The sequence below is a fragment of the Passer domesticus genome, chromosome 1, assembly GCF_036417665.1.
Source record: "Passer domesticus isolate bPasDom1 chromosome 1, bPasDom1.hap1, whole genome shotgun sequence".
NCBI classification, from domain to species: domain Eukaryota; kingdom Metazoa; phylum Chordata; class Aves; order Passeriformes; family Passeridae; genus Passer; species Passer domesticus.
Genome location: NC_087474.1, coordinates 90,610,732 through 90,634,717, shown reverse-complemented (window position 1 = coordinate 90,634,717; position 23,986 = coordinate 90,610,732). Strand labels below are relative to the sequence as shown.

The 23,986-nt window shown below is 38.5% G+C and overlaps 1 protein-coding gene across 1 annotated transcript in view; it reads left to right on the top strand.

The window, feature by feature from the left end:
• The window catches only part of ADCY2 (adenylate cyclase 2), a 206,010-nt gene that overhangs the window by 9,666 nt on the left and 172,358 nt on the right, over window positions 1-23,986 (top strand). The window contains exon 2 of the mRNA XM_064428914.1: window positions 10,896-11,093. Coding sequence (XP_064284984.1) covers window positions 10,896-11,093 — 198 coding nt within the window. The remainder of the gene's footprint in view (window positions 1-10,895; window positions 11,094-23,986) is intronic.

The following is a 23,986-nucleotide window of genomic DNA, read 5'->3' as shown; positions in this document are numbered from 1 at the left end:
TGATTACAGCCAGATTCTCAAGTTATTATGTCAGGAGGAAAATGGCGAGGGAAAGCCACCTTTTAGCTTTGATTTAAAAGTGACAGCCAAAATATGTAACTGTCAGTATTAAATAGCTCAAAGAGTCAGATGAGTACTTCTGACTTCTACAAATCTAAACGAGTATTTCAGACTTCTATGAATCTATATGGGTACAAGGAAGGCCATAATTTCACTTTTAATACATGTTGCAGTGCAGTTAATCTGAAAAATATGTCTTTGAGTCTTGTGAAGTATTGTATTATCCATAATGTTTAGCTGACGGAGCTTTTTCAATGACATATTTTGAATATATTTAACTAAAAAGTATATGTTCTTCCTAAGTGTTTTACTCAGTTTATCTTCCATATATAGTCATTTGTATAAATAGTAGGTGCATTTATTGGAGAGTTTCTTTAAAAGTGTTTTTATAATATAAGGAAGGATTTTGAGACTATCTGAAAAGCAATCTAAACTGAGTTATTAACCCACCTTTTTTTGAGAGGAAGCCAGAACCAATGCATGTAGAATAAAGTATGCAAGAAAGATATTTTGATCACGATATTTACATTAAAAATTAATAAATTATGTGAGTAGGTTCTAATTACCTCTTGAGCCTGAAGTAATTAGTTTCATCAAAGTACAGATTTTTGCTCACATTTCTGCTTTCTGTATCCCCCCTCTTCTGAAGGGGACACTTCAGGGAGCAGGATGTAATTAAGTCTCCTTGCTCTCTAGGACATGGTTTATCTTCTGTGGCTGTCAGCTACTGCCATTGAGTAGGACAATTTTAGAAGTGCACCCAGCTGAGTGTTGTAGCCGCTAGTAACTGGATTTGACCATCCTGGTTTTCTTATGGTCTTACAGGTTTTAAAGTAAAGCTTTTGATAATTGCCAGCCTAAGAGAAGGTTGAGGTGCTGTTGGATGACTGAAAGGCCTGGCAGTCCTGTTCATATTCCCAGACCCTGTTTCTGGGCCTTCTGAACCCCAGCTTATTAAATACATAGTTGTAGGCACTGGCAGATTTTATCTGACATGTGGTTAACCAGAGGAGAGGACCCAAATCGATGGAAAATAAACCAAGAGAGAAAAGTGCTGATGTGGCAAATGAGGATGTATGAAAAAACCACTCACTGTTCAGGTTGAGTGCATGGTGTTTGCACAAGGCATATTTTTGAATATAAAATATACAGGCCCACACATCCTGGTTCTACCAGTTAGGTTTTTGGCAGGGATAGGTGTCTGTTCTCTATTCCATGGCATATGATATAGTACGAATAGTCAGGAGCTCATGGGGTTCTGGCTACTTTCTGGATACTTCTGCTATCTTTGCATGCAGATAGCTGCAGTGGAGCTTGTTCCTGTTGGCCTGAGATGGACGTTACCTTTAAACATCAAAAGAGCTGGATTAAAGGACAGTTGTGCTCACTCCATGCAGAGAAGATAAACCTTAAAACCAAGTGTTCACTCCTTCAGAATCTGGCCACTGTGTTGCAGCTTTGACTATGCTTGAAAACTATCCTTTCTTCCTTTGCATTCATTTGGAAATGGTGATTGAACCACGATTGAACCACAATTATGGTGTTCATCATGCATTGAGGTGACATTGTGATGTTCTCTCTTCTTTATTCTGTTTTTCTATGTTCTGCATTTCGGGTTGTTTTTCGACTGCTGCTGAGCACCTAAGTGATGTTTTCATGAGTCTAGCTATGATAAACACCAAATATCTCTAAGTATTAGTAGCCAGCTAAGAGCTTGTTGTCATGTGTATAAAGCTAAGATTGGTCTGTCTGAGGTGCATGTCTGCACACACATCTCTGCTGAAATTCATCTGCCATTTTCTTGCTCTGTAGTGACTCTTATGAGATCCTTTTGTGTTTCTTCATAGCTGACCCTCACCTTTGCCAGACTGCTGTTCAGCCCTTTTCCAAACTGTTTATGGGTATTTTGAGCACATACCATAGGATTCCTGAGGACATTGGTACCTTTGTTGCAGTTTTTCCTGGTAGATGCCAGACGTGCTGGTGCTTCCCTTTGTCTCTGAGAGGGATCCCAGGAGAGACTGGCATTACATCACATGCCTATCTTTGGGTACTGGGGAACTTTTGGGTGCAGGTTATATGCTACTACAGTTTTAGCTCTTTCTTCTTCGAGTCTTATTGGCCCTTTCTGGTGAATTCTGACTGCTTATGGTAATTTTTTTTTTACATTTCATGTTGCTGCTTTTGTCTCTAATGCCTTACACTAATACTTCAGTTTGAGACAGGCTTTCGGACTTATTCCCCCTGCATAGATTGTTTTGGCATGAGAATTATCCTACAATGAACACAGATTAAAAAAAAAAAAACCACGAAAAAAAAGCCCTAAACCAAACAACCCAAATACTTTCTGCTACAGTCTGTTTTTCTCTAGTTGTTCTTTTTAATACCTGCATAATCTGTTTGTTTGGAAGTTCTTTAGCAGGCTGCCATGACTCCTGATTATGTTTGAAAAATTATTTACTGTTTATTTGTATACTCTTAAAAACTTGCTTGAGAAGTTGTTTTTTTTTTTTCCTGGCCTGCATTATTGAGTCTTTATATTAATTAAGCCTTTATATTAAATCCTTTTTTATTATCCCCTTGCAGGTTGTTGTGTTGTTTTTTGTGTTTCCTTTTTTTTTCTTCCTCTACAGAAGATAAATTTTAGAAGCTTCCTTACTTGGATGTTGAGACATTCTGGTGGTATTTTTGGTCTTTCTCAAGTTGTTTAGAGGAATTGATTAGCTATTCCCTTTGCCTCTGAGTTTTATAGTGTCTTCAGGCTACCTACAAAGATTTTAATCTGTGAGCTTATAGCTCCCCCTTTCAATTTTAATGTTTAGGTTTTAATGTTTAGATTTTAATGTTTAATGTTTTTCATTTGTTTTCTTAACAAGATTTGTCACTGTTATAAAGAAGCCCCTCAATAGCAATATTTTGTGGACCAGGTTCTTTCCATTTCTTGAGATCAGACTGATCTCAAGATTGTTTTCTCTTTCTTTGTATGGGTGGGTTTTTTTTGTCTGTGTACTTGTTTGTTTTGGTTTTCAGCAGTGTGCATGAGATACAGACTATGGTCTCAGCTTCCATCTGCTGTTGTGATGCTTAGCAAGTCCATCTGGGTGTCACTAAAGTATCCCTTGATCTGCTGTGTTTTCTTCTGTGACAGCCTTCCTTATATCTGCATCATAACCAGTCCTCTAAGTAATTTATTTTTATGAGGCTTTGCTGTTCAGTCTCTTTTTTGGCTCATAGCCACTTTATACTATTTGTTAATTCTCTTAGACTGTTAATACAGGCCTTTCTTCAGTCTCTGGTGAACTGTATGGCTTTCAGTCTTTTTCTACTCTTATTATTCTGCTGATGATTTTTTACACAAAGTTTTCAGTAAGACTATTGTGTAAATAATGCTTCAACAACAGACATTTTCGTTCTTCCATCTAGCTTCCAGGGCTTGTAGAGAAGAGTGTATCCTTTCATATGGCTCTGCCAGATTTTAAAAAGAGAGTCTGTTTTGCTTTTCCTTTGCTGAAACCTTCTTAGCTGAGTTTAATCAACTTCTGTCCTTTCATTTAGTTGAGACTCACTAGTCTCCTTGACATTACTGCTTCTCTTAAACCATGTACTCTGTTTCTGTAGCAATCAATCTATAACATTCAATTTGAATGTTTTCCTCTGATGTTGGAAGTGCCAGCAAACTCATTGTTGTCTTATATTTGTTAAACTCAGTTGCCTTCTAGAGACAAAATCCCTATTTCCCAAATATCCTGGTTTCTTTGATTTCCCTTTTGACTGCATTTTCTTAGCTGCTTATTGAACTTTTGCTTGCCAAGCAGTTGGGGTTTTGTTGTTTGTGGTTTCTTTTCGTGAGGGGGTTGGGTTTTGGTGTTTTTTTTTTTTTGTTTTTTTTTTTTTGGGTTTTTTTTCCCTTTTTTTTTGTTTTGGTTTGTTTTTTTTTTTTTTTAATCATTTCCAGGAATGCTATAACTGTTCTCTGCTTTCTTTACTAGCAACAAATATTTTATCTCCAGAAGTTTTCTTCCAACTTCTTATGTTGCTGTTACTTGCAAAGCATCCATGGCACCTCCAAAGAGCCTTTCCAAAGCCTCTGTGGGGTATGATGTTTTTTGCATTAAACAGAGAAGTCTGATCTCTGGTATGACTTTGTTTTCCTGATAATCATTGCTACAGCACTGAAGCAGGTGAGGTTCACAGGTATCAGGCAAACGTGGAAAGATCTGGATGCCATTGTTTTCTACTGACTGAGAAGATAAATAACATCTATATGTTACTGGACTTACTAAAAAAAAACCCCACTGACCAAAAGTGCTTGGCCTGGTAGTCAGTCATGCGTGTGGTCAGGAGGGTGTTCACAAGACGTGCAGGGTTGGCCACTGTATTGTCACTGTTAGTCCTGTGTGCTCACAAGGACATTGCCTGTAATGCCAGAGAACAGTTCTTGTTCAGAGAACAGAAGGGCTGCACTGCTGCAAAACTGCACATTTCTCTTATGGGGAACACATTTTCAGCACACATGGTTCATGGCTTTCAAGCCTGGGGAAAGGCTTCAGGTGGCCAGAATGTCATCTGAAGGGTTTGGATGAAATCTTGCTGCTCCAATTATGTTCCTGTGTACTAGTGAATACAGAATGGTGTAGAATGGCGCCATGGCTGCAGAACTGCTTCTCATGGTTCCATACAACATCACACAGCAGCTGGGCAGCTCTAATGCCACATGATCCATGTGATGTGCAATGGCTGGACTGACATTCATCTAGTGTGGAGGCAGAGATCTCTGTGCACTAACAGCGAGTGTAGACTGCACATCAGACTCATTAATAGACAGAACTGAATTTCTCAAGACAACAGACATCATGAAACAACTGGATTTAGACCTGATGCTGTTATCATTGATCTGCTAAGCCAGACGGGGAGTGTTGAATCAAAGAGAAAAAAAATTCAGGCATAGAGTTGCATAGGGCCTTAGTGAAAATGAAAAGCTTCATTGACACAAACTTCAAGACCATTTGATTAAAAGATACAGGTAACTTAATTTTCTGCTAATGTCCTTGAATACACTGCACAAAACTCAATGGGAGATTAAAAAAAACAAGCAAACAAACAAAAAGAACCACATACATAAGAAACCTTCTAACCAGGCAGCTAAGCAAGAATAGCAAGCGAAGTTTTATGTTATGAAAGATAAATGCTGGGCACAAAAGGCAGAGGAGTCTTTCTGAGGTGTGGATCCAGAAAACATCATGTGGTACTGGAAATAGCACCTGGCCTTAAAGACACAGCACAGTTTCTGAAGTGGAGATGGACTAATGCTAATGGAATTGATGGAAAAGAAACCTTGGACCGCTGGCAAAAACTTTTCAGTTGTTGTCCTAAATGATGAAATCCTAGATGAAACTGTACAGCTACTTGGCCAAGAGCAGGGCACAACACCTCTTAATAAAATTAAGATTTTCCCAGCTGTCTAGCAGATGGCACACAGTGCACTCAGCCATAAGCAAATTCACTAAAATATAAAACCATAGGAGAAGGGTCACAAGTAGCCAGAAGAATTTTGCAGATTTTGTACAGAAATATTTTTTGTGATGTTAGAGAATTTAAGTGCTGTCCAGTTTTACGAAGAGAAGGGAGATTAGGTCTTCTGAAAATCATTGTCTCAAGTCGTGGGAAAGGTTTTACAGAAAAAATGGGCAGTTTTTGCTGCAGAGACAACTCAACAGATTCTTTCAGTCAGTCCTGTTAAAGGAAGATGTTTGATTGAGAGGTCAGTAAACTGGTAATCCTTGAGCCCTGTAACATTTCTTCTAATACTCAGCATTTTTGAAAATAGCTGCATCAAATTGAAGATAGTGAAAATTGAATAGATGTATGAAACAATGTCTGAAGAATATTAATAATTTGGTTTTATATTTACATTTAGAGCATGTTTCATTGATCTCAGCAAAAGGGATTTTAGTAGGAGTTTAATGTAGTAAATGGTTTGAGTTAATTCAAAGCGTGTGATATTTCAGATCCCAGCAGGAGTCTCTGTACATAGACTACAGGTGAATTCTATTAAACAAAAAGAATAAAGAAAAAGTATCAAAAGAATGAGGGACCACATGAAAAGATTTTCTGTGAAAAGTTTTATGCTAAAACTGGCATTTTGACTGCTTATTTGTTCATTTTTGTGGGTTATTTCATCTATGTTTTTGTATATAACAGTGAAGAGCTCTACAGCAGCTTTGCTGTTTAAAATTAAACTGAGGGCATAACATTATCTGGGAAAGAACAGAATGTAGATTGAGAGAAGATTGTGGGTTTGGGAAAGGTGATTGAAAGTGACTTCAGATTTTACTGGTGGTAACAGGATTATCACACTTTGGAAAAATTTGTGGGGGTTGAAAAATTTCTAACAGTAGACTTTTTAATTTCTTCTGTAATTAAAAGACAGCAAGACAGAAAACACTCAGGGAGACAGAACTGTCAGGTAAGATCCATCTATTGCAGGTGTAGCCATTATGTTCAAAAGCGTCATGCTGATATTTTAATTTCATTACCTCTGGTGTATTTTAATTTCTGAGACTAGCAGAAAAAAAAAAGCAGCAAAGTGTTTGGGTTTGTTTTTTTTTTTCTTCTCCCCCCCACCTCTTTGGGAAGTTGTTAAGGTAACAGAACAGCTAACCTTTAGGATTTTGCCACACCCAACTTGCTAAGCACACTGATAATTGCAAATATTGATCGGGAAGCTGCAAGTTCTAAATGTCCTGCTCTTAAAAGTTACAATTCTGTAGAGATTAGTTCCTCTGAAGTAATAGGAAAATATTGTATAAAGTAGTTTCCAAAATAAATCTCTGCCTTACAGGGCCTGCTTTTCTTGAGCTGACATTAGCTTATATTTTAAAGGCAGGATTGTAAAAATCCCCCTGTACACATTGAGGCCTTCTGTAAAGGATACAAATTATAATAAAGTTTTATTTTCTCATATATTTTATAAATTGCCTAATGTGTACACTATTCTGTCTTTAAATTTCAATTTCACTTCAGAATTTGTGCAGGGTATGGTGTGATGCAAGCAGCTTGTGACAGCAGAAGGATGTTTTCCTGTGTCAGCTCAGGGAGGTCACCTGTGCTCAGGAGCTGATACTGTGTGGTCTATTTTTTTTTTTTTTTTGCATACACTAAATCAGATTGTAAATTTGTGTAGTAGGCAGTAGGAGAGAAAGCAGAAGTAAAATTTTAGATTTAGTAATCAAAATAGTTCAGCTAAGTGTTGAGATCAGTGTATGCATAAAAAAAGGAAATTGAGTAGCTGTTAATTTGGAACAAACATTTTGATGGATTGATCTAATTATAGAATACATATCATATATATAGCTGCATGAGCATACGTGTGCTCTAAACAGACATCTAAATATTGTTGATCTGTTGTGAAGCCAAATCCTCACAGAAAGTAGTTTTATTACTTTTTTACTGGTGTGGAGAAGCATGCAGTTGAAGTGCATCTGGATTTTCTTACTAGTATGATTGTAGCATGGTCCTTATCACTGAAATGCCAATTTTCCATCATTTAAATATGTGGTTTTCCACATGGCCTACTCCAGGAGTTGTGGTTTCCTTTGGTGCTGTGACTTGGGCTGCATGACAGATGGTGCAAGGAAGTTGATGTCCTGTTGCCTGTGACTCCTGGCTCTTGCAACAAGAGTGGCAATCCCACCTGGTTGAAGTTAAATGCTTTTGGTGTTAACTGAGCTGACATTGGTTGTGCCACTTACTAAATCAATTAACTGAAACAAGTCTCTGACATGGGATTGATCAAAACTCACAACATTTATATATATAAATCCGTAGTTTTTCCTACAAGTAAGTAGGTTTAATATTTTTACTGTGCAGCTCAGTGCTCTTGCATTTACTTACCCCTATGCCTGAATTTGAGGCCATAATTTTGTTTTCAGTTTGACTACCCAAGAGCCTGAAAGCCTTTCTGTGTGTGCTTGATATTTGGAAGCTTGGTGTTTGCATTTCAGGGTTAGCAATGCCACATAAAATTTCATGACACTTCTTTTGCTTATACCGTGATTGTCAGAGTTGCAATAAAAATTGCTTAAATGAATGACTTGATAAATTGAAAAGGGAATTAAAAATAAGAAGAGCTGAAAGATGAACTGATTTTTGCCAGGCAGGGCAGGGTATATTGTGGCATTTCCCTTGGTTTCAGCCTGCCAGGGTGCTCCTGAGCTGGAGGTGGGAGCCAGCTGGGTGTCACAGTCTGTGGTGCACACACAGGCAGGGCTGCAAGGAAAAGGAAGAAATGGGAACAGCGAAGGGAGCCACATTTTGACAGCAAATGTCTCTAGATTCAACCTATAAAATTTGCTAGATCAGGGTAAAAAACCCAAACAAAACAAAAAAAACCCCTTCACCTGCTGATGGTATTTGTAAATGTAAATTTACAAATTGATTTGTAAATTTTTTGTTTTGATTTAATTGAAGCAAATCTTTGATGCATAGGAAAGGAAAAAAGTCATATTAAGATACCTTTAAGTAAAATGTTATGTATTTAAGTTGAAAACTCATCAATACGCAAGATTTAACAGGGCACTAAGGAAGCAACCACAGATAAGGGAAAAAGAAATGCATCTTTGTGCTTAGATGTCTTACAAATCATCAGATAAGTACTTTCAGATTCTCTTGAAGATTTCACCATAAAAAATGAATCTGATGCTTTTCTGTATGAAGTCTGTGGTTACTGTTGCAGCAGTAGCATTTGGAGCCTGCTTTTGGGGAATCCTTGTTGCTGCAAATGAGGCTGTTAGAATTCAGAACAGCTGGGGAATGACTAAAGATCCTGTGACTGTACTTTGATATAGCACTGTTGTATTTCAACCAGGCATACTTTTGAGCACGTACAGCAATATAAAATCAATTTTTTTTTTTTATGCACTCATCGTTAGATCATTTAAAGATGCTAGTGTAGTAGATTCCAAGTAAGGTCTGTATATAAATTTAAATATTGAATATTCTGAATCTTACTTCACATTATTTCTAGTCCTTGCTTTGGGTGTTGTTAGTGCATTTCAAAGTAAGCAGTTGCTAGGAGAAAATGTATATATGTAATCTAGAGTCTGTACTTGTAGGTAAATACTTTAAGCAGAATCAAAACATGTAGTACCTTTCAACTATCACTGTCAAAAAGGCTTTTATAGAGCTATGGACGTAGTTCATTTGTGAGGCATTTTGACAGCTGCATTGTTCAGAGTGATTTACAGTTTTCTCAACCTGCTTCAAATAATATTAAATCATAGAGTGCTTTGGGTTAGAAGGGACCTTAAAGATCACCTATGCCAACCTTCTTGCCATGGGCAGGCACACCTTCCACTAAAAAAGGCTGCTCAAAGCCCCACCCAACCTGTCCTGTATCACTTGGAGAAGGGAATTATCATCAGCATGTTCCAGGAACCGCCTGGTTTGCTCATGCCCTGCTTTTTTGCCCCTTCAGCAGGTGCTGGGGTGGCTGAAGTTCCTCATGATGACTAGGGCTTGTGAACACTGTTCCTGTCCATCTAGAGAGGTTCTCATCTTCTCAATGATGATGGCTGGAGGACCTGTAGCAGACCCCCACTGTAGTGTTGCATATCTCTGCTCTCCCTTTAACCCAACCTATAGGCTCTCAGCTCATCATCCATTACCCGGCAGGGGATGCTCCATGCATTCTTACTGGTCATTGACATAGAGGGAAACACCCTCTCCTTGTGTCCCCTCTCCTCTCCTTCCTGAAGAGCCAGTATCCTTCCATTCCAACACTCCCATCATAGGCGCCATCCCGCCACACCTGTGTGACAAGGTCCTAGGTGAACATCTCTTGTTTACTGCCCATGCTCCCAATGCCAACATACTGGCTTTTCCTGCCAACTTGCAATCCCCTTTCAGACTCAGAGCATCTCTTTCTGATATTGGCGTCAAACTTGGAGCAGAATGAATTGATGTTCTGTTCCCCTGGGAACTTCAGTTTTGTGAGGATTGGTGAAAAAACGTCTTGCATTCCAGAGTGCCTTACCATCACCCTCTGCAATCTGTCTTGGTATTGCTCAGACTGTTCCTGACACTGGCTGTGTCACTGGTGCCCTTGTGAAACTACAGCAGTGGGCAGCAGTGGGCTCTGTGAGGCTTGGGAGTCTCTTGGTGACATCCCTTCTATGAGCCCCCAGTAAGCAGCAGAGCTCTCAGGAGCTGTCAGAGGCAGACCTGTGTGCCTCTCACAAGGACGGTCCCTGCTGCTGCCACCATCACATTCTTGTGGTTGTGTTACAGAGCAGATGGGGCTGCCTGGCTCAGCTCCAGCACCTCTCCTGATGGGATGGGTCTTTTCAGTCTGCAGAGCAGAGAAGAGGTTCTGCAGAGCATGCCAGCTTCAGAGGAAGTTTCTTTCTCCTGTAGATTCATGCTCTTGCAAGTTTCCTTTTCTCTGCATTTTGCCCCTCTGTGTTCTGTGTGTGCTGGCAGTGGAGCTGTTGGATGGTTGGCCATGGGCTGTGGGTCCACTGCAGACTGGGCTTGGAACCAGCTTTCCAACTCAGCCCCCCTCCTGCTGTGCACACATCTCACAGCCTGCTGCTACTCAGAGTAGTAAAATAAGTGTTGTGCTATTGTGGTTATAGTTACAGTAGTAGTTACAAAGTTGATGCTCCACATAACAGCTTCTTACCATGAAGGAAATCCTATTTTGATTTAACTCACTTTAGATATCCAGGTGTGTCTTTCTGCTGTCTTCATGTACAATAAGTTTAGAGTATGTTATTGATATCTGACCTTTAGGTACATTTGTTTTTAACTTCCTTTTCATTTTCCTCTGTTTTCAGGAAGTTGAAGACCATGTGGCGTTTTTAATAACTGTTCCAACAGCCCTAGCAATTTTTTTTGCTATATTTATCCTTGTCTGCGTAGAACCTGTCTTTAAGAAGCTGCTTCGTATATTTTCTCTGGTGGTCTGGGTATGTCTTGTTGCCATGGGATATCTCTTCATGTGTTTTGGAGGAATCATCTGTCCCTGGGACCAGGTAAGACTGTCGTTATTACTAATTTTTTTTCCATTGGGTACATTTGCAAGAACCATTCTATACAAAAGCATTCACATTCGTTTTTGTGGGACATCTCACAAAATGTTTTTGTGACTAAGTGGTTGCATGCTGAGACTCCCTCCATTTTTTTTATAAATACCAGAGATGTGTATACTTAAAATACAATAGGAAATATTAGAAGGATTTTGCTGTTATATTTTTAAGCTCCTTTAATCATGAATACTTGATTCCAATCACCAGCTTCCTTGTAGAGTGAATATTTGATTCTAGTGACCAGTTAACTTGGCAGAAATGCTAGTTTTGTTCAACACTGCTTATTGCTATCTTTTCCAGTTTAAAATGCTTGAGGTCTCAGTGTAGGCTTTTCTGTGGTCTACAAGGTGTTCTCTAGCAATGCATGAGAAAAAGGGCTGGGAGTTTCCTTACTTGTCTAGAAAAATGGATGAATAGAGAAGAAGTGAAGTACCCTTCACATTTTTTAAATTTTGTAATGAAGAAAAAGCAAAATATAATTGCAGCCTAATAGCAGCACTTTTGAAACATCAATAAATGATGTGCAATATCCAGCACTGTGGCTGATCGATTCTTTTGAGTTCTGTCACATTATTTTCTTTTTTCCAAACCACTCTACATGGGAATATGGCTCATATAATATTTTTATAACTCTTCAAAGGATGGAAACAGTCTTCTAAATACATAAATATATCTACTGGAGATTTCATGCTGATTCTATGAGTTTAACCTTTAAACTGTGTTACTCTCTCCAGAATGCCCTCTAGGTCCTTGAGACAGACTTGGAATAAATTCTCTGACTTTTTATTCAGATCTTGCAAAGACTTGGGCAAACACTGAACTCTAAGTAGTTCCTTTAAAGTCTTAAATATAAATTTACAAAATTATTGGTGCATGTTGGTAATACTTTTGGAGCCCTTTCCTTTGTGGGTGACTTTATGTTTTCATTTTCTTGGAAGGTTCTGGGATTAATTATACAAGATACCTCCTACCTGGTTTGGGGTTTTTTTTTAGGTTTTATATATTTTCAAAAGTTTAAACTACCAAACCAGGTCACATTTGCATGTAATAAAAAACCTCAGAACATTAAATACTTTTCTTTAGATATGGATTTCACTCTGGGAATGCTTCTGTCTTTGTGATATCTCATCTAGGTAATTCACAAGGTCTTATTTTTTCATTTGTTTTCACTGGCATTTGTGTCATGTCATGCTGGAATATTTCAGACTTTCAATCTTAGATGCAAATATTTAGTTAGTCATATTATTTATTCATTGTAGATGATGGTAATTTTTTTTTGGTATTTGAAAGCTAGGATAATGATTTTCAAAAGCACATGGACTGAAAGAGATTCTAAGAGGGATACTGGTGTCTCAGTCCCGGAGTTGTGTTTAGCCTGTGATGATTTGTCCTGCCTTGCTTTCCTCTTAGGAAAAATGTAGGCATTCCCACAGCATGCAAGGGATGCCCCTGGCCCTGCGATGGAGGAAGGACTGTAGAGCTCTGGCAAATGGCATTGTCTTCCTGTAGGTTGCCAGGACACAACTCCTCTGATATTCAGTCTTCTCTTTGCTTTGCGTGCAAGAGCTGCTTGGAGAAAAGGCTATTTGGGATGGAGCTGCCTCTCTTGCTCTGCCAGCAGCAGCCAGCTCCGGGCAGCCTCCTTGCTGGGTGCTTTGTGGGCTCCAGCTGAGAGCGGGCAGGGCTTTGCCAGAATGCCGGCACCCAGCGGCTGATGTCTTTGGCATCTGGCTGGAGAGTAGCCCCTGCCACTGCTGAGAGTCCAGGGTCGCGTGGCTCCTAGTAGTAGAATCCTTCACTTCCCCCAGACCTGCTTTTTTTTTCTCCTTTGAATAGCAGTGCAGTTTTTTGGACTGCTTTCGTAGGAGTACTTTTGCCTAGTGTCAGTTAAGAGTAAACTGCAGAAATACGGGAATCTTTCTGGGAATTTGACACCTTACACAAAAGACTGACTGAAGGTTTGATGTTTCCAAACATTTGAAAAAGAGCTGTGAGAAGTAAAATACTGCCTTGTACTCCTGTGATGCTGGTGTTTTGTTTTCTCTGCATTGAGAATATGTAGGTCCGTAGCTGGTGTTATCTCCTGTACGTGAAACCAAATTTGAAAGATCCTTCCTCAGTGATCATTGACAGGTTCTTTGTTGAAATTTTACATTTTGTGAACCTCTAAACCATTTTACTTTGCATATTGAAGTGGTTTTGTGATTCCTTTATGCTTTTGATGAAAGAAAGGAGACACAATGCAAAATTTAAATTAGTTAGGTTTCAAATATATCTCTGTCAACATTAACTAATTAGAAAATGATGAAAACAAAAGAGTCAGTTCATGCACAGTTACTTACTAAACAAGTGCTTTATATTAATTTACTTCATGTTTATATATATTTACTTTAATTTACTTTTAATTTACTTCAAATTGCAGCCTAACTATTGTTCTGGTCCAGGAGAGTTTAAAAATGTCATAACTTTCATGTCCCCTGAATCCTAAGCTTGTTAAGAATATGGCATTTCTTAATTGTACTAGTCACTATTGAAAGATAGATTTTCTTCATACCACAGTTACTAGACAGAGCATGTTATTGTGCCACTGGTGGACAGCCCATTGACTGACACCCTTGCATCTTTTAAATTTTGGTTTAATGATTTTCTTCTTCCTTTTGGATGTTTGCAACTGCTCAATGTAGTGTTCCTCTGTTGTCTTAAGGAACCTGAGGTGTGAACTTTTACGGCTTTTGTTTACAATAAACATACAATTTGAGAAAGATTATTTTGGTTAGGAGCTCAATATATAGTTAATGCAGAGGAGTTCTTCCTTAGCCTGCAGGCACATAGCTCAACTAACCCACAATTAGTAGAGGGCTGGAAATGAAGTGGTTGGTCAGGGCCGTTGTTTTGGGTTTTTTATTAGAAATGTGTAGGCTGATGTGAAATAAGTGCAAATAGCAATTGGTTTCAGCTGTCTTTTTGCTGTCCCTGCAGACTGCTTTTATCAGTCTCCATTTCCTTGACTCTTCTTTGGTTGCAGGTACAGCTTTGGAGAAAACTCTTAGCAGGTGGGTATCTGGCCGCTGTTTGAAGGGGGAGGACAGTGTGGCTGTGCACAGTTACTTTGTCCCTTGTGCCAATCTGCCAGCTCCATGCTGACTCCGTAATTGCCTGCTGAGCCTGATCCAAAGGCTCTTATTGTCACTGGGCTGCCTGGGCATCATCCCTAACCCGTCTGGGAGAGCAGCCAGCATATCTGCACCATCAGCCTTAGTAGCTAGCTTACCTCTTTAGTTAGTCTAAACTCCCTTACTCCTCTGTGTCAACAATAAAGAATGGTGAGTACGCTGAGAGGGAGATGGAGCTGGCCTTAGGGAGACAGTGGCCCGCTTAACATAAAAAAAATTGAAACAGTGATGGCAAAACTCTTTGGTACCTGACAGTTTTTTTTAAAGAAATGTGGCAACCCTCCTTTATTGGTGTCAGCCCAAGTTTTTGTGGCATTAGAGTCCCTGGTTTTCCTTGGTGGCTTGGGGAAGTTGGATCCTGACCTTCATGTGCTGCAGTTTGCATGAACTAGGAGGGAGACTGGGCTGCTTGCTAGGAGTCAGGAGACATCAGGGTTGGTAGGAAAGGAGTAGAGCAAAGGTAGTCATGCTGGGGCTCAGAGAGAGCCACTGCCTGCTGGCAACTTTCTTCCAAGTCTAAGGTGTGAGCAGTAATGTGTGAAGATGTTTTCAGTGAGGAAAGACCCAAGGGTGATGCTTGCTTAGCAAGGTCCGTGAGGAAATCTGTGGGTAGCGTGTTGGTGGAGGTCCTGTAATGCAAGGCAGGCAGGCTGACTAAGGAGTGCTGGTAGAAGGGAGTGATGGATTGATTTTGTTGTGTTAGAACTCTTCCTTACTATAATACGAAGCACCCTTCCTTTCAAAATGTAAATCCAGTACCTGTCTGTAGAGTTTCCTGCTGGGGAATGAATTTAAATTAGTTTTCTCTTGTTTTGCTGACAGTGTGGTTATTGTACAACAGTTGCCTTTCTGTGTCACCCTCTGACATGTCTAATACTTCCTCAGCCTTTTATATGGGGTGTATGTAAATATGACATAGCACATTGATATCAGTGGGTAAAAAGAGCTCTTAAAGCATGCAGTGGATGATATAAAAAAAGAGTAATTATGCAGCATTATACTAGTCTAATGAATTCTATCATTGCAGGATTTTGGTATTCAATTCTATTTAATCATAAATATGTTTGCACAGTGCAAGCACCAGATGTGTTCCTCCTTCTCTGTATTCAGTTACAGCTCAGAAATTACTTCAAGCGGAATTTGACACTTACGGTTTTAAAAAAATATCCGGAGTGATGTGCTTAGAATATATATTTGATTATTTTAGCCTAAATTCTACTTTTTGAGCTGAATTTAAAGTACTTCTTTGTTTTCTTTTAATCCATTGATATAGAATGGTTTGATTTGGGCCTTGAAGCAGTCCTGACTTAAGAAGTGTGGGCAAAATTTTATGCCCTAGTACTTATAATTATCTTTTTTTGATACTGTCTTAGCCCCTGTGCTAAATCTGTTGTGTTCTGAGGGGTGAGTGCCTACACAAAGTTTCTGTGCTTGTCGTAATCAGCTCCTGTATTAGGCAGTTTGGTGAAAACAATGAATCTGCAGAAAGGGAAGACTTTGTGTGAATTACATTGGGTTTGATTTCCACACCTTGCCTTATCTAGTGTCAGCCCTGCCCTAAACTATCAGTAACATGTTTTGTACTTAAGCAGTATGTAAAAAAATATATTGTTAGATATTTAAGGAAAGCAAGGCAAGTGTCAGCTTTCCCTGCAGCACAGGAAAGTGAGGATGAATTGATGCTGTACCACTTGTTAGGATCTGGAGTGTGGTGGAGACTTGACTTTTTTTAAAGTTCAAGAGTCTCAGGAATGAGTATCCTGAACAAGGAACCAAATCTTGTAGGAGCATGGTTCAGTACCATGTAGGTGAATATTCACCTGAAAAAGGACCTGAAGAAAACCAGAAGGGTTGTATAAAAGGAAAAGATACTGCCAAGCAGATGATACTATGCTTTAGGAATAGGTGTGATAGAAAAACAAGAACCCCCCAATCCACCAGTATATGCCATATTTTCGGTCATAATCTTGGAAAGTGAACAAATGATTTTTATCTTGATGCTTTTTTATGATATATAAAGTCACAGGATTAATAGCAATGCATTTAAGTGGTTTTATCAAGACTGGTATGGTTATATCTGTATAAAAGACAGTAAAAAGATGAACTATTAGACACACCTGCCAGTTACTAAAATCAGTAATACAGTAGATTATTGTAATACAATAGTGTGTGATCCGTGGAATGCTGGTTGGCATAACCAACGTGCCATTGTTAACCTTTCCTGTGTCATAGCAGTGCATGATGAAAGCAGTGAGGAAAGAACTGATAACTGTTTTAAATAGGGAACGTATATTTGAAAGAAAAAAAAATCTATTTTTGTTCCAAACAGGAGGCTAGAAGCCCTGCTAAAGGAGATGACCATTATTAAGGTAACTGCACATGTAGGTGAGAGGAGATGGCAGGTAGTGTGACTTTAGAGGGTGTCAGGCAGGAGGAAGATTTCTGGCTGGATTTCTCAGAGAGCTCTCTGGAGAATGTTTCCCTTTATTAGTGCTTTTTACTTGTGAAGGGGTGACTGAATGTCACTGCTGTAATGAAATTTGTTGATGACCCAGTTCAAGGATTCCTAATACAGCAAAAGATCACTGTGTTATGGGGAAGAAAAGCTTGACCTTGAGGACTGCAGTAATAGCAGCTAGATGAAATTTAATAATAGGAAATATAAGGTGCCTGCATTTGGGGAGTAACAGCAGAAGTTACAGCTGTAGGCTGAGTTCATCAGTAGAAAAAGAAGCAAGGACAGGCAGAATGAAGAGAGGAAGCATTAGCTGATCACTGGGTTATTTGGACTTGTGTTCAGAAAAGACTCGTTTATGATGGCAGCGTATCCAGCTAAAGATGAGTCCTTGCCTGGGTGGCTATGTAAACTTCTAGTCACCTTTTTGTGAAAGATCACCAGGAGAAAGGCGGGTTTTGTGAGAGGTGAGAAGAGCTTGACTTGGGTGTAGATCTGCAGAGGAGAAGAATGCTGAGAGTTGTATGACTGCCATCTACAGATAGTCTGTGGCTGCAGACATCAGATTTGAGGAGAAGCTATGGAAGACAAAGAATTAGTGACACATGCACCTACACCCAAACAAAAATAAAAATGATCTCGCCAGTAATGAAAATGAATCTGAAAATTAGAATTTATCCCATTGCCATTGGGGCACTTGGTTTGTGGAGGATAATATACTCAGGATAATAAAGATTAAAATAATGAATTGGTTTTACAGTGGGATGCTGTCCTCAGCTGAGAGTCAGTCAGTGTTTTCACTCAGAGAGAATGGACTTCAGGAGCATCCTTTTAGTTTTTTATTTCTATGGACCACAGAACTTCTGGAAGCTACTGAGATGTTTTAAGTGACAATTTCCTTTGACCTGTGCATGAAGTCCATCTGAAGGCTAAAGAGATGCATTTTCTGGATTTTAAAAGTTCATGGCTTTTTGCTATCTAAATATATTTTATCCTTCCAGTGTTCTGGAGAAGTAGTCCCAGAATTTAAAACATCAGGGGATAATAATTTTGATCTATTTCTGATCTCTTTAGGCATTCATTATAACATTTCTGAGAGAGATTTGAGGTAATATAAAGTGGAAGGGACTGGATGTGTCCTGGAACTTACAGAATTAACCTTATGAAATTCTTTTTTCCTTGATTCCATTTCTTGAAGTGTGTTTTTCATCTTGGAGGGGACAATTAAGTTCAAAGGCTGAGCTGATTGTAGTTTTCATCAAGATTATTGCATAGTTTACATGCAGTGTGATAATTGCTGTGCAAGTCATGTGAATGAACTCTTTCAAGGCAAATGTACATATTGATGTACAATAGAAACATAAGACTCAGATAAATATGCACAAACTAAATGTGGCAAGATTTTTCTCTCTGATGGGAAATAACATTTATCAATAAGAATATTAATGTTTCAGAAAGTATTGAAAATAAGCAATGCTCATTTTAAATATCATCATATTCTTCTGATGTTGCTGAAGTTGAAAGACCAAGTGATAAATGGAAGTGAATAATTTAAGCCCTTCATATGACTTCTTATGTGCTTAATAATTGATTTGACATCAGGAAATAAACATTTAATAATTTCATGGTACACATATAGTTAACAATTACTTGCATGATGGAGTTACCAGAGAACCATTAAAGCAACTATCCAGTACTTCTTGCTAGAAGGTTTAATTTAGGAAGACATGCAAATGTCATTTATTGGAATTGTATTTTGCTCAGAAATCTAGTAGTTTGCCTGACTTCCAGGAGGAAAGGTTTTGGCATGATACTGCATTAGTCTTTTGGTTTAAGCTGATAGGCTTTACCTGCCTGCATGCTGTGGAAAAGCTTGTACCTTTACATGGCCATTGCACAGAATATTGTATGTTTTTATTTTTCTGAATTGGGTGCTGGAAGGGTGTATCATCATAGAGCCTGACCTTTGGTCAGTTTTTTGCCTTTTATCTCAAATCTGATTGAGTTTGCAGGTTTCTACTGCTGTAAAAATTCAGTTAGTGAGCTATTGAACAAAGAAATCATAAAATAGATGGTGAAAATATTTCCTACAAGCTGCATAAGAAGACATCAGTTCAGTTGTTTGGGGGTGTTACCTGTTTCTGTAGATTTTATTAATTGTTAGGCACAACTGTGGTGCTAAATAAATGAATCTGTATATTTGGATTGTCAGAGGATCACTTCTCTTTTAATCTAGGAAGCAGCTAAGAGAATTTTCCCCCATATTCCTGCAGTTTGTAGTATGCTGGCTGTGAAATCCTTTCTGGTTCCCCTGTTAGGATGCTGATCTGATTTAGGGCAAATGTGGGATAGAACCTCCAAAGGGGTTGCTTCCTCTCCCAATTACTAATGAAGACAGCCTTTGGTAAATCTATTATTTGTTACCACTCTGTATTTTTTTTGCCTTACAACCAGCTGTAGTCTGCTTAAAAATATTTCTTGCCTCATTCAATACAGATGAGTTTTCATAGATTACAATTTTTAGGCATCATTCTGACAGTGATAGTGTTGCAAGTTCAGATATCTGAGGGCTCAGTTTGAATTCTGTTATATTTCCCTTGCCCTTGACTACACTTGCAGTTTTGCCCCCCTACCACCCCCCAAAAAAGGGAAAGAAACAAAAAATCTTTGTGGCAAGGCTTTTTTCCCCCTTTTTTGGTAATATAAGCAAGCAAAGTATTACAGCTTTATCTTCCAGATTCTGTAATTTTTTATATTTTTGTAATTTTGACTGAACTGATCCTAAGTAAATGTGATAGTAACCAGTGTATGCATTTTTCTTTATTATGCTGTTGTTAGCCTTAATCATCCAATTTTTTTTTCAAATAATGTAAAGTTATGAAGGAGATGGATTCAAAAGCCTGTCTTGTAAAAAATGAGAACATCTAAATAAAACATATTTAACATACATATGTCTAAAAAGTTCTACTTTCCAAAAAGAGCTAAAACAAAAAAGTATTTTATTGCTATTAAATGAAGCAGAGATTTGATTAAGTCTTTTTTTCCCATGTCACACTCTGATTATCCATTTTGACTGCATATGTTATCTAATGCCAGTTCCTAACAATGTGTACGTATTGCTTACACACCTGTACAAACAAGTATAAATTGATGCCTTAAATGGCTTTCACACAGAGGAGACTATGGTCTTTGTTAGGTAGATATGGATGCCTTTTATTTTCACTAACCTGAATTTTATCACCAGTTAGAAACTTATTTAACCAGTTATTAACTTATTTAAATTGTAACTGATATTCATCAGTTACAATTTTGGGTCTTTGTTAGGTCTGATGTAGATAAACTGCCAGGTCTACTGGATGACCCGGGGTATTAACAAGAGAAGGAAAGTATGTGGTATGAATGACATTATTTGTATATTAAATTCCATTCAAATGTTGGCTTGTGTGCAAAAAAAAAAAGAGAAAAGTCGCGTTTCCTTGGTCAGATTGAGACTGGAAAGAAATCTTAATTGATGACAAGGTCCTAAATGCAGAAAAGTGCAGTATAAATCACGTTATAATGTGTCAGTCATACTTCTTTCTATACTATGATTTCCTCTAGATTAGCCCAAGAATTCCATGCTCATTGATGATGTGGGCAGACAGGACATATTTCTCCAGAGAGGCTAGCAAGGGAATCTGTGCTTTAGAACCCCTAAATTTCTTCTCATCTCTCCTTGTTCAGTTTTCATCACATTTCAGTAGGCACTACTTCTCTCAAGCCACGTGAACATTCCAAGAATGGTGTTTTAAAATATTTCAGGGGTATGTGGCCACTGAAGCTACAAAAGGAAAATCTTTCTGGATCAGATTCTGTGATGCATTATTTAGCTGGTGGTTTTGATCACACAGTAGTGATTTTACATGATGTAGAAATGTAGAACAAAACTTTGCCTCTTGTGCTCTTGCAGTGTTTGTATTCTCTTTTATTTACCATGCTGAGCAACCACATATCTTACAAATTTATTAAAAAAAAAAAAAGAGGATTTACTTAGTAAAATGCCAGGTTTCAGTTTTCAGTACTTTTGCTATTTTGTTGCAAATCTTACATGAGGGCTTTCTTGGGTGGTGTTTGGCCTTTTTTTACCTGTTTTATCAAAAATGTGATTGTCAGGGCAGGTGTATCCCTTTGTTCAGGATGGCTGCAGTCTTAGGGAGAATGGGAGAGGACTGAAATCAGGACAGATCCCACCACCACTGTGTCTGTGTCTCTCAGGAGCTGTTTCTGTGGGATGAGACCTGTGCCCATGGGCCGTTCAGTGTGCATGGGCTGAGCATCAGATGCAGCAGGAATGTTGGGACAAAGCCACCTAGAAATGTGATGAAAGCTGAGCACCTCTGCTTGTGCAGTGTTGAGAGCTGGGCATGCAGACAAAGGAATGGCTCGTGTGAAAGTGGTACCTATTTGTTTTTTAAAGGTGTTTTTTTATGATATTCTGGTGTTTTCCTTCTCTCTGGGAGCTGTGAAAGTTGGTCACACAGCCCTGGAAAGCAGATGGTTCCTGGCCATCAGCATGGATGGAAAATGGCTGAAGGGAAAGGTGGAGAAGGGTTGTGTTAAAAGTGAAGGAAGCAGAGTCCTTAGGTAGGGGTAGGTTGGTAAGCAGAAGGTAAATGAAATCCCTGGCTGAGTAGGCATGGAGCAGCACACATTTTGTTTGTACAGAAAATAGACTTTCAACTCTTACCATTTGTATACTCAGTGGCACTGGATAGAAATGGGATGGTAAACAACAGGAGCTATAAAAACTGGAATGATTTTGAAGTATTGAAGGTCAACAGGATTGTGTATTTCAGGCTGCTGTATCTTGCTAAAACATGCAACTCTAGTAAGGCTTCTTGCTGTTATGGAAATTGCTTCTTGAATATGCTGCACTATCAAGACCTTTACATAGGAAAACTTATGTATATTTAAATACAATTTAACACTAATATTAATATAGCTCCCCAGGTGTTTGAAAAAAAATAACACTAGCAAGAGGGGGTGTGTTTTGAATAGATTAATTTTAATGCAGAATATGCATAGGGATGTCATTCTTTTTAGGCACGGTCTGTTGTTGAAGTCATGCAATATGAAGTAATACATTAAACTTGTCACAATTTTGGAATATATTTTAAAGCAAAGACATTTCTGGGCAAAAAGTATTTGTCTAAAAACATTTTTCTTATGAAATGTATAGCTGAAAACGTTATGGCTTTGGTCACTTACTGGTAATAAAGGTGAAGTTTTTTGCTTTTCTCCCAGTTTACTTTTCCACATTTTGTTATACTCAGATTTCAGAAAAACAAAAAAGAAAGGAGGAAAAAAGTTTACAAATATAACATAATTTGATTTAGTGACTTTCTCGGTATTCCCTTAGGTGCAAAGTATAATAATAATTTTTGAACTACAGAGCAGCAAAATGAACTCCCAACATTTGTTGTTTAAAACTGAAGTGCTCATTTTATCCTTGAAATCCTCCAAAAGAAGCCACGAACTAAACTGTAACTGCATAGTAAAATAGTCATAGCTGTCTGTGTCTGTGCAATTAAGATATTATTCTAGTTAGGTTTCTTCTTACAATTAAATATATTGCTACTTTCATTGTTCAGTTCTCAGACTGGTGTCATTTTGCTTATATCATTGTTTTTTTGACTGGAGGTGTTGGAGAATTTTTAAGATTGAATTAATTTTACAAAACATTAATATTTAGGGCTATATGTTTTTCACAACTGAAGTCCTGAGTCAGGCGAGAGGCTGCTCATGGTTGCTGGTGGGTAGCTGGAGAAACCACGATAACACTGACGCCTGAGCAATCCCAAAGAAACCCAGGTCCTTGTTATCCAGAAATGCCTCTGCTCCTGAACTTCCTTTCCTGGAAAGCACAGATCTCCCACTCCTCCAACACACCCCAACTCCTGTCCCCCAATTATGCAATATTAAGATATAATCACCACTGATTTGTGAGAGCTTCTTCCTGACCTGTTGCCTAGTGATATTATGGTGGGAAGTTCTATCTGGTTCCAGAGGTTTGGGAAGCAATGACAGTGGACTGTGTTGACACAGTACATAAACCTGGTTATAAAATTTTAGTTAGTACATTGACACGGCCTCTGATACTTGAGGTAATTTAGATGTAGCAGAAGAATCTGTGTCAATGTGCATCACAGTGTGCAGGACCCCAAAATGGTCCAAGCATCATGTGGAACTGTGATTCTCTCCACAAATGTATCCAGAGCAAAATCTCTGATCCAATCTGCCTATCCAGTCTCCTAGTGAAAGGCTTCGTTTTGTCCCCCGTCCAAAAAATGGGCTTAAAAGCTACAAAGAAGCATCCTGTAAGATTGTTCTTGGGGTCTTCATTGCAATTTAAACCTTTTGCAGTGAGAAAACAATGTTTTAAGGTTGTAATTAGACTGTTCTAGCTAGAAATTCCCAGACAATGTATTGTTGTTGTCCACTTTGACATGTAGTAGTTTTAATATTGACAAACTACCACAGAAGAGCTCAGCTGAGAGTAGTCACTGATCTACTGTGCTTGGGCAAACGTTCTATCATGATTATCAGAAGGAATTTGCATAAATATAGGCAGAGGTTACACAGGCTCTTCACACTTGGGGTAATGTCTTTTCAGCTTGCTCCAAGGGAAGGGAGAGCAGCCAAGGTACCAGCTGGAACAATTCCAATGTTTGTCAGGGCCTGAAGTCAAATAGGAGATTTTTCCTGGAGCATCAGGTCCCTCTTCTGAACATTCAAGACTGTCAAGAGTTGAAAGCTTTTCTGTGCAGTATCTCACACTCCTATTTTGTCCTTTTTTAAATTTTTTGGAATCTTAGTATGTAAGTTTTTAATGTTTCGCATTCCATGTGCTTATTTTTATTTCAGATATTTGACTTTGCTTGAATTTTGGAGGCTGCATTATGTACCCATTTATTTAATAGGTCATCATGAAAATAATGCTAAGCAGGGATCATTAAAGGGGATATTGTGTGGGCTGAGTCGAAAGTTATTTTAACCACAAGACTGAAGAGGAGTCTCTTCCATCCTAGTTCCCTAAAAGACAGGAATGACTCATTTACATTTCAAATGAGATACAGATACCGTCTGTTACCAACTTCATTCAGATTTCTGATGAAGCCTTCAACAGATTGCTTTTGCATGAATAAAAAAATGACTGGTTATTAAATATATCA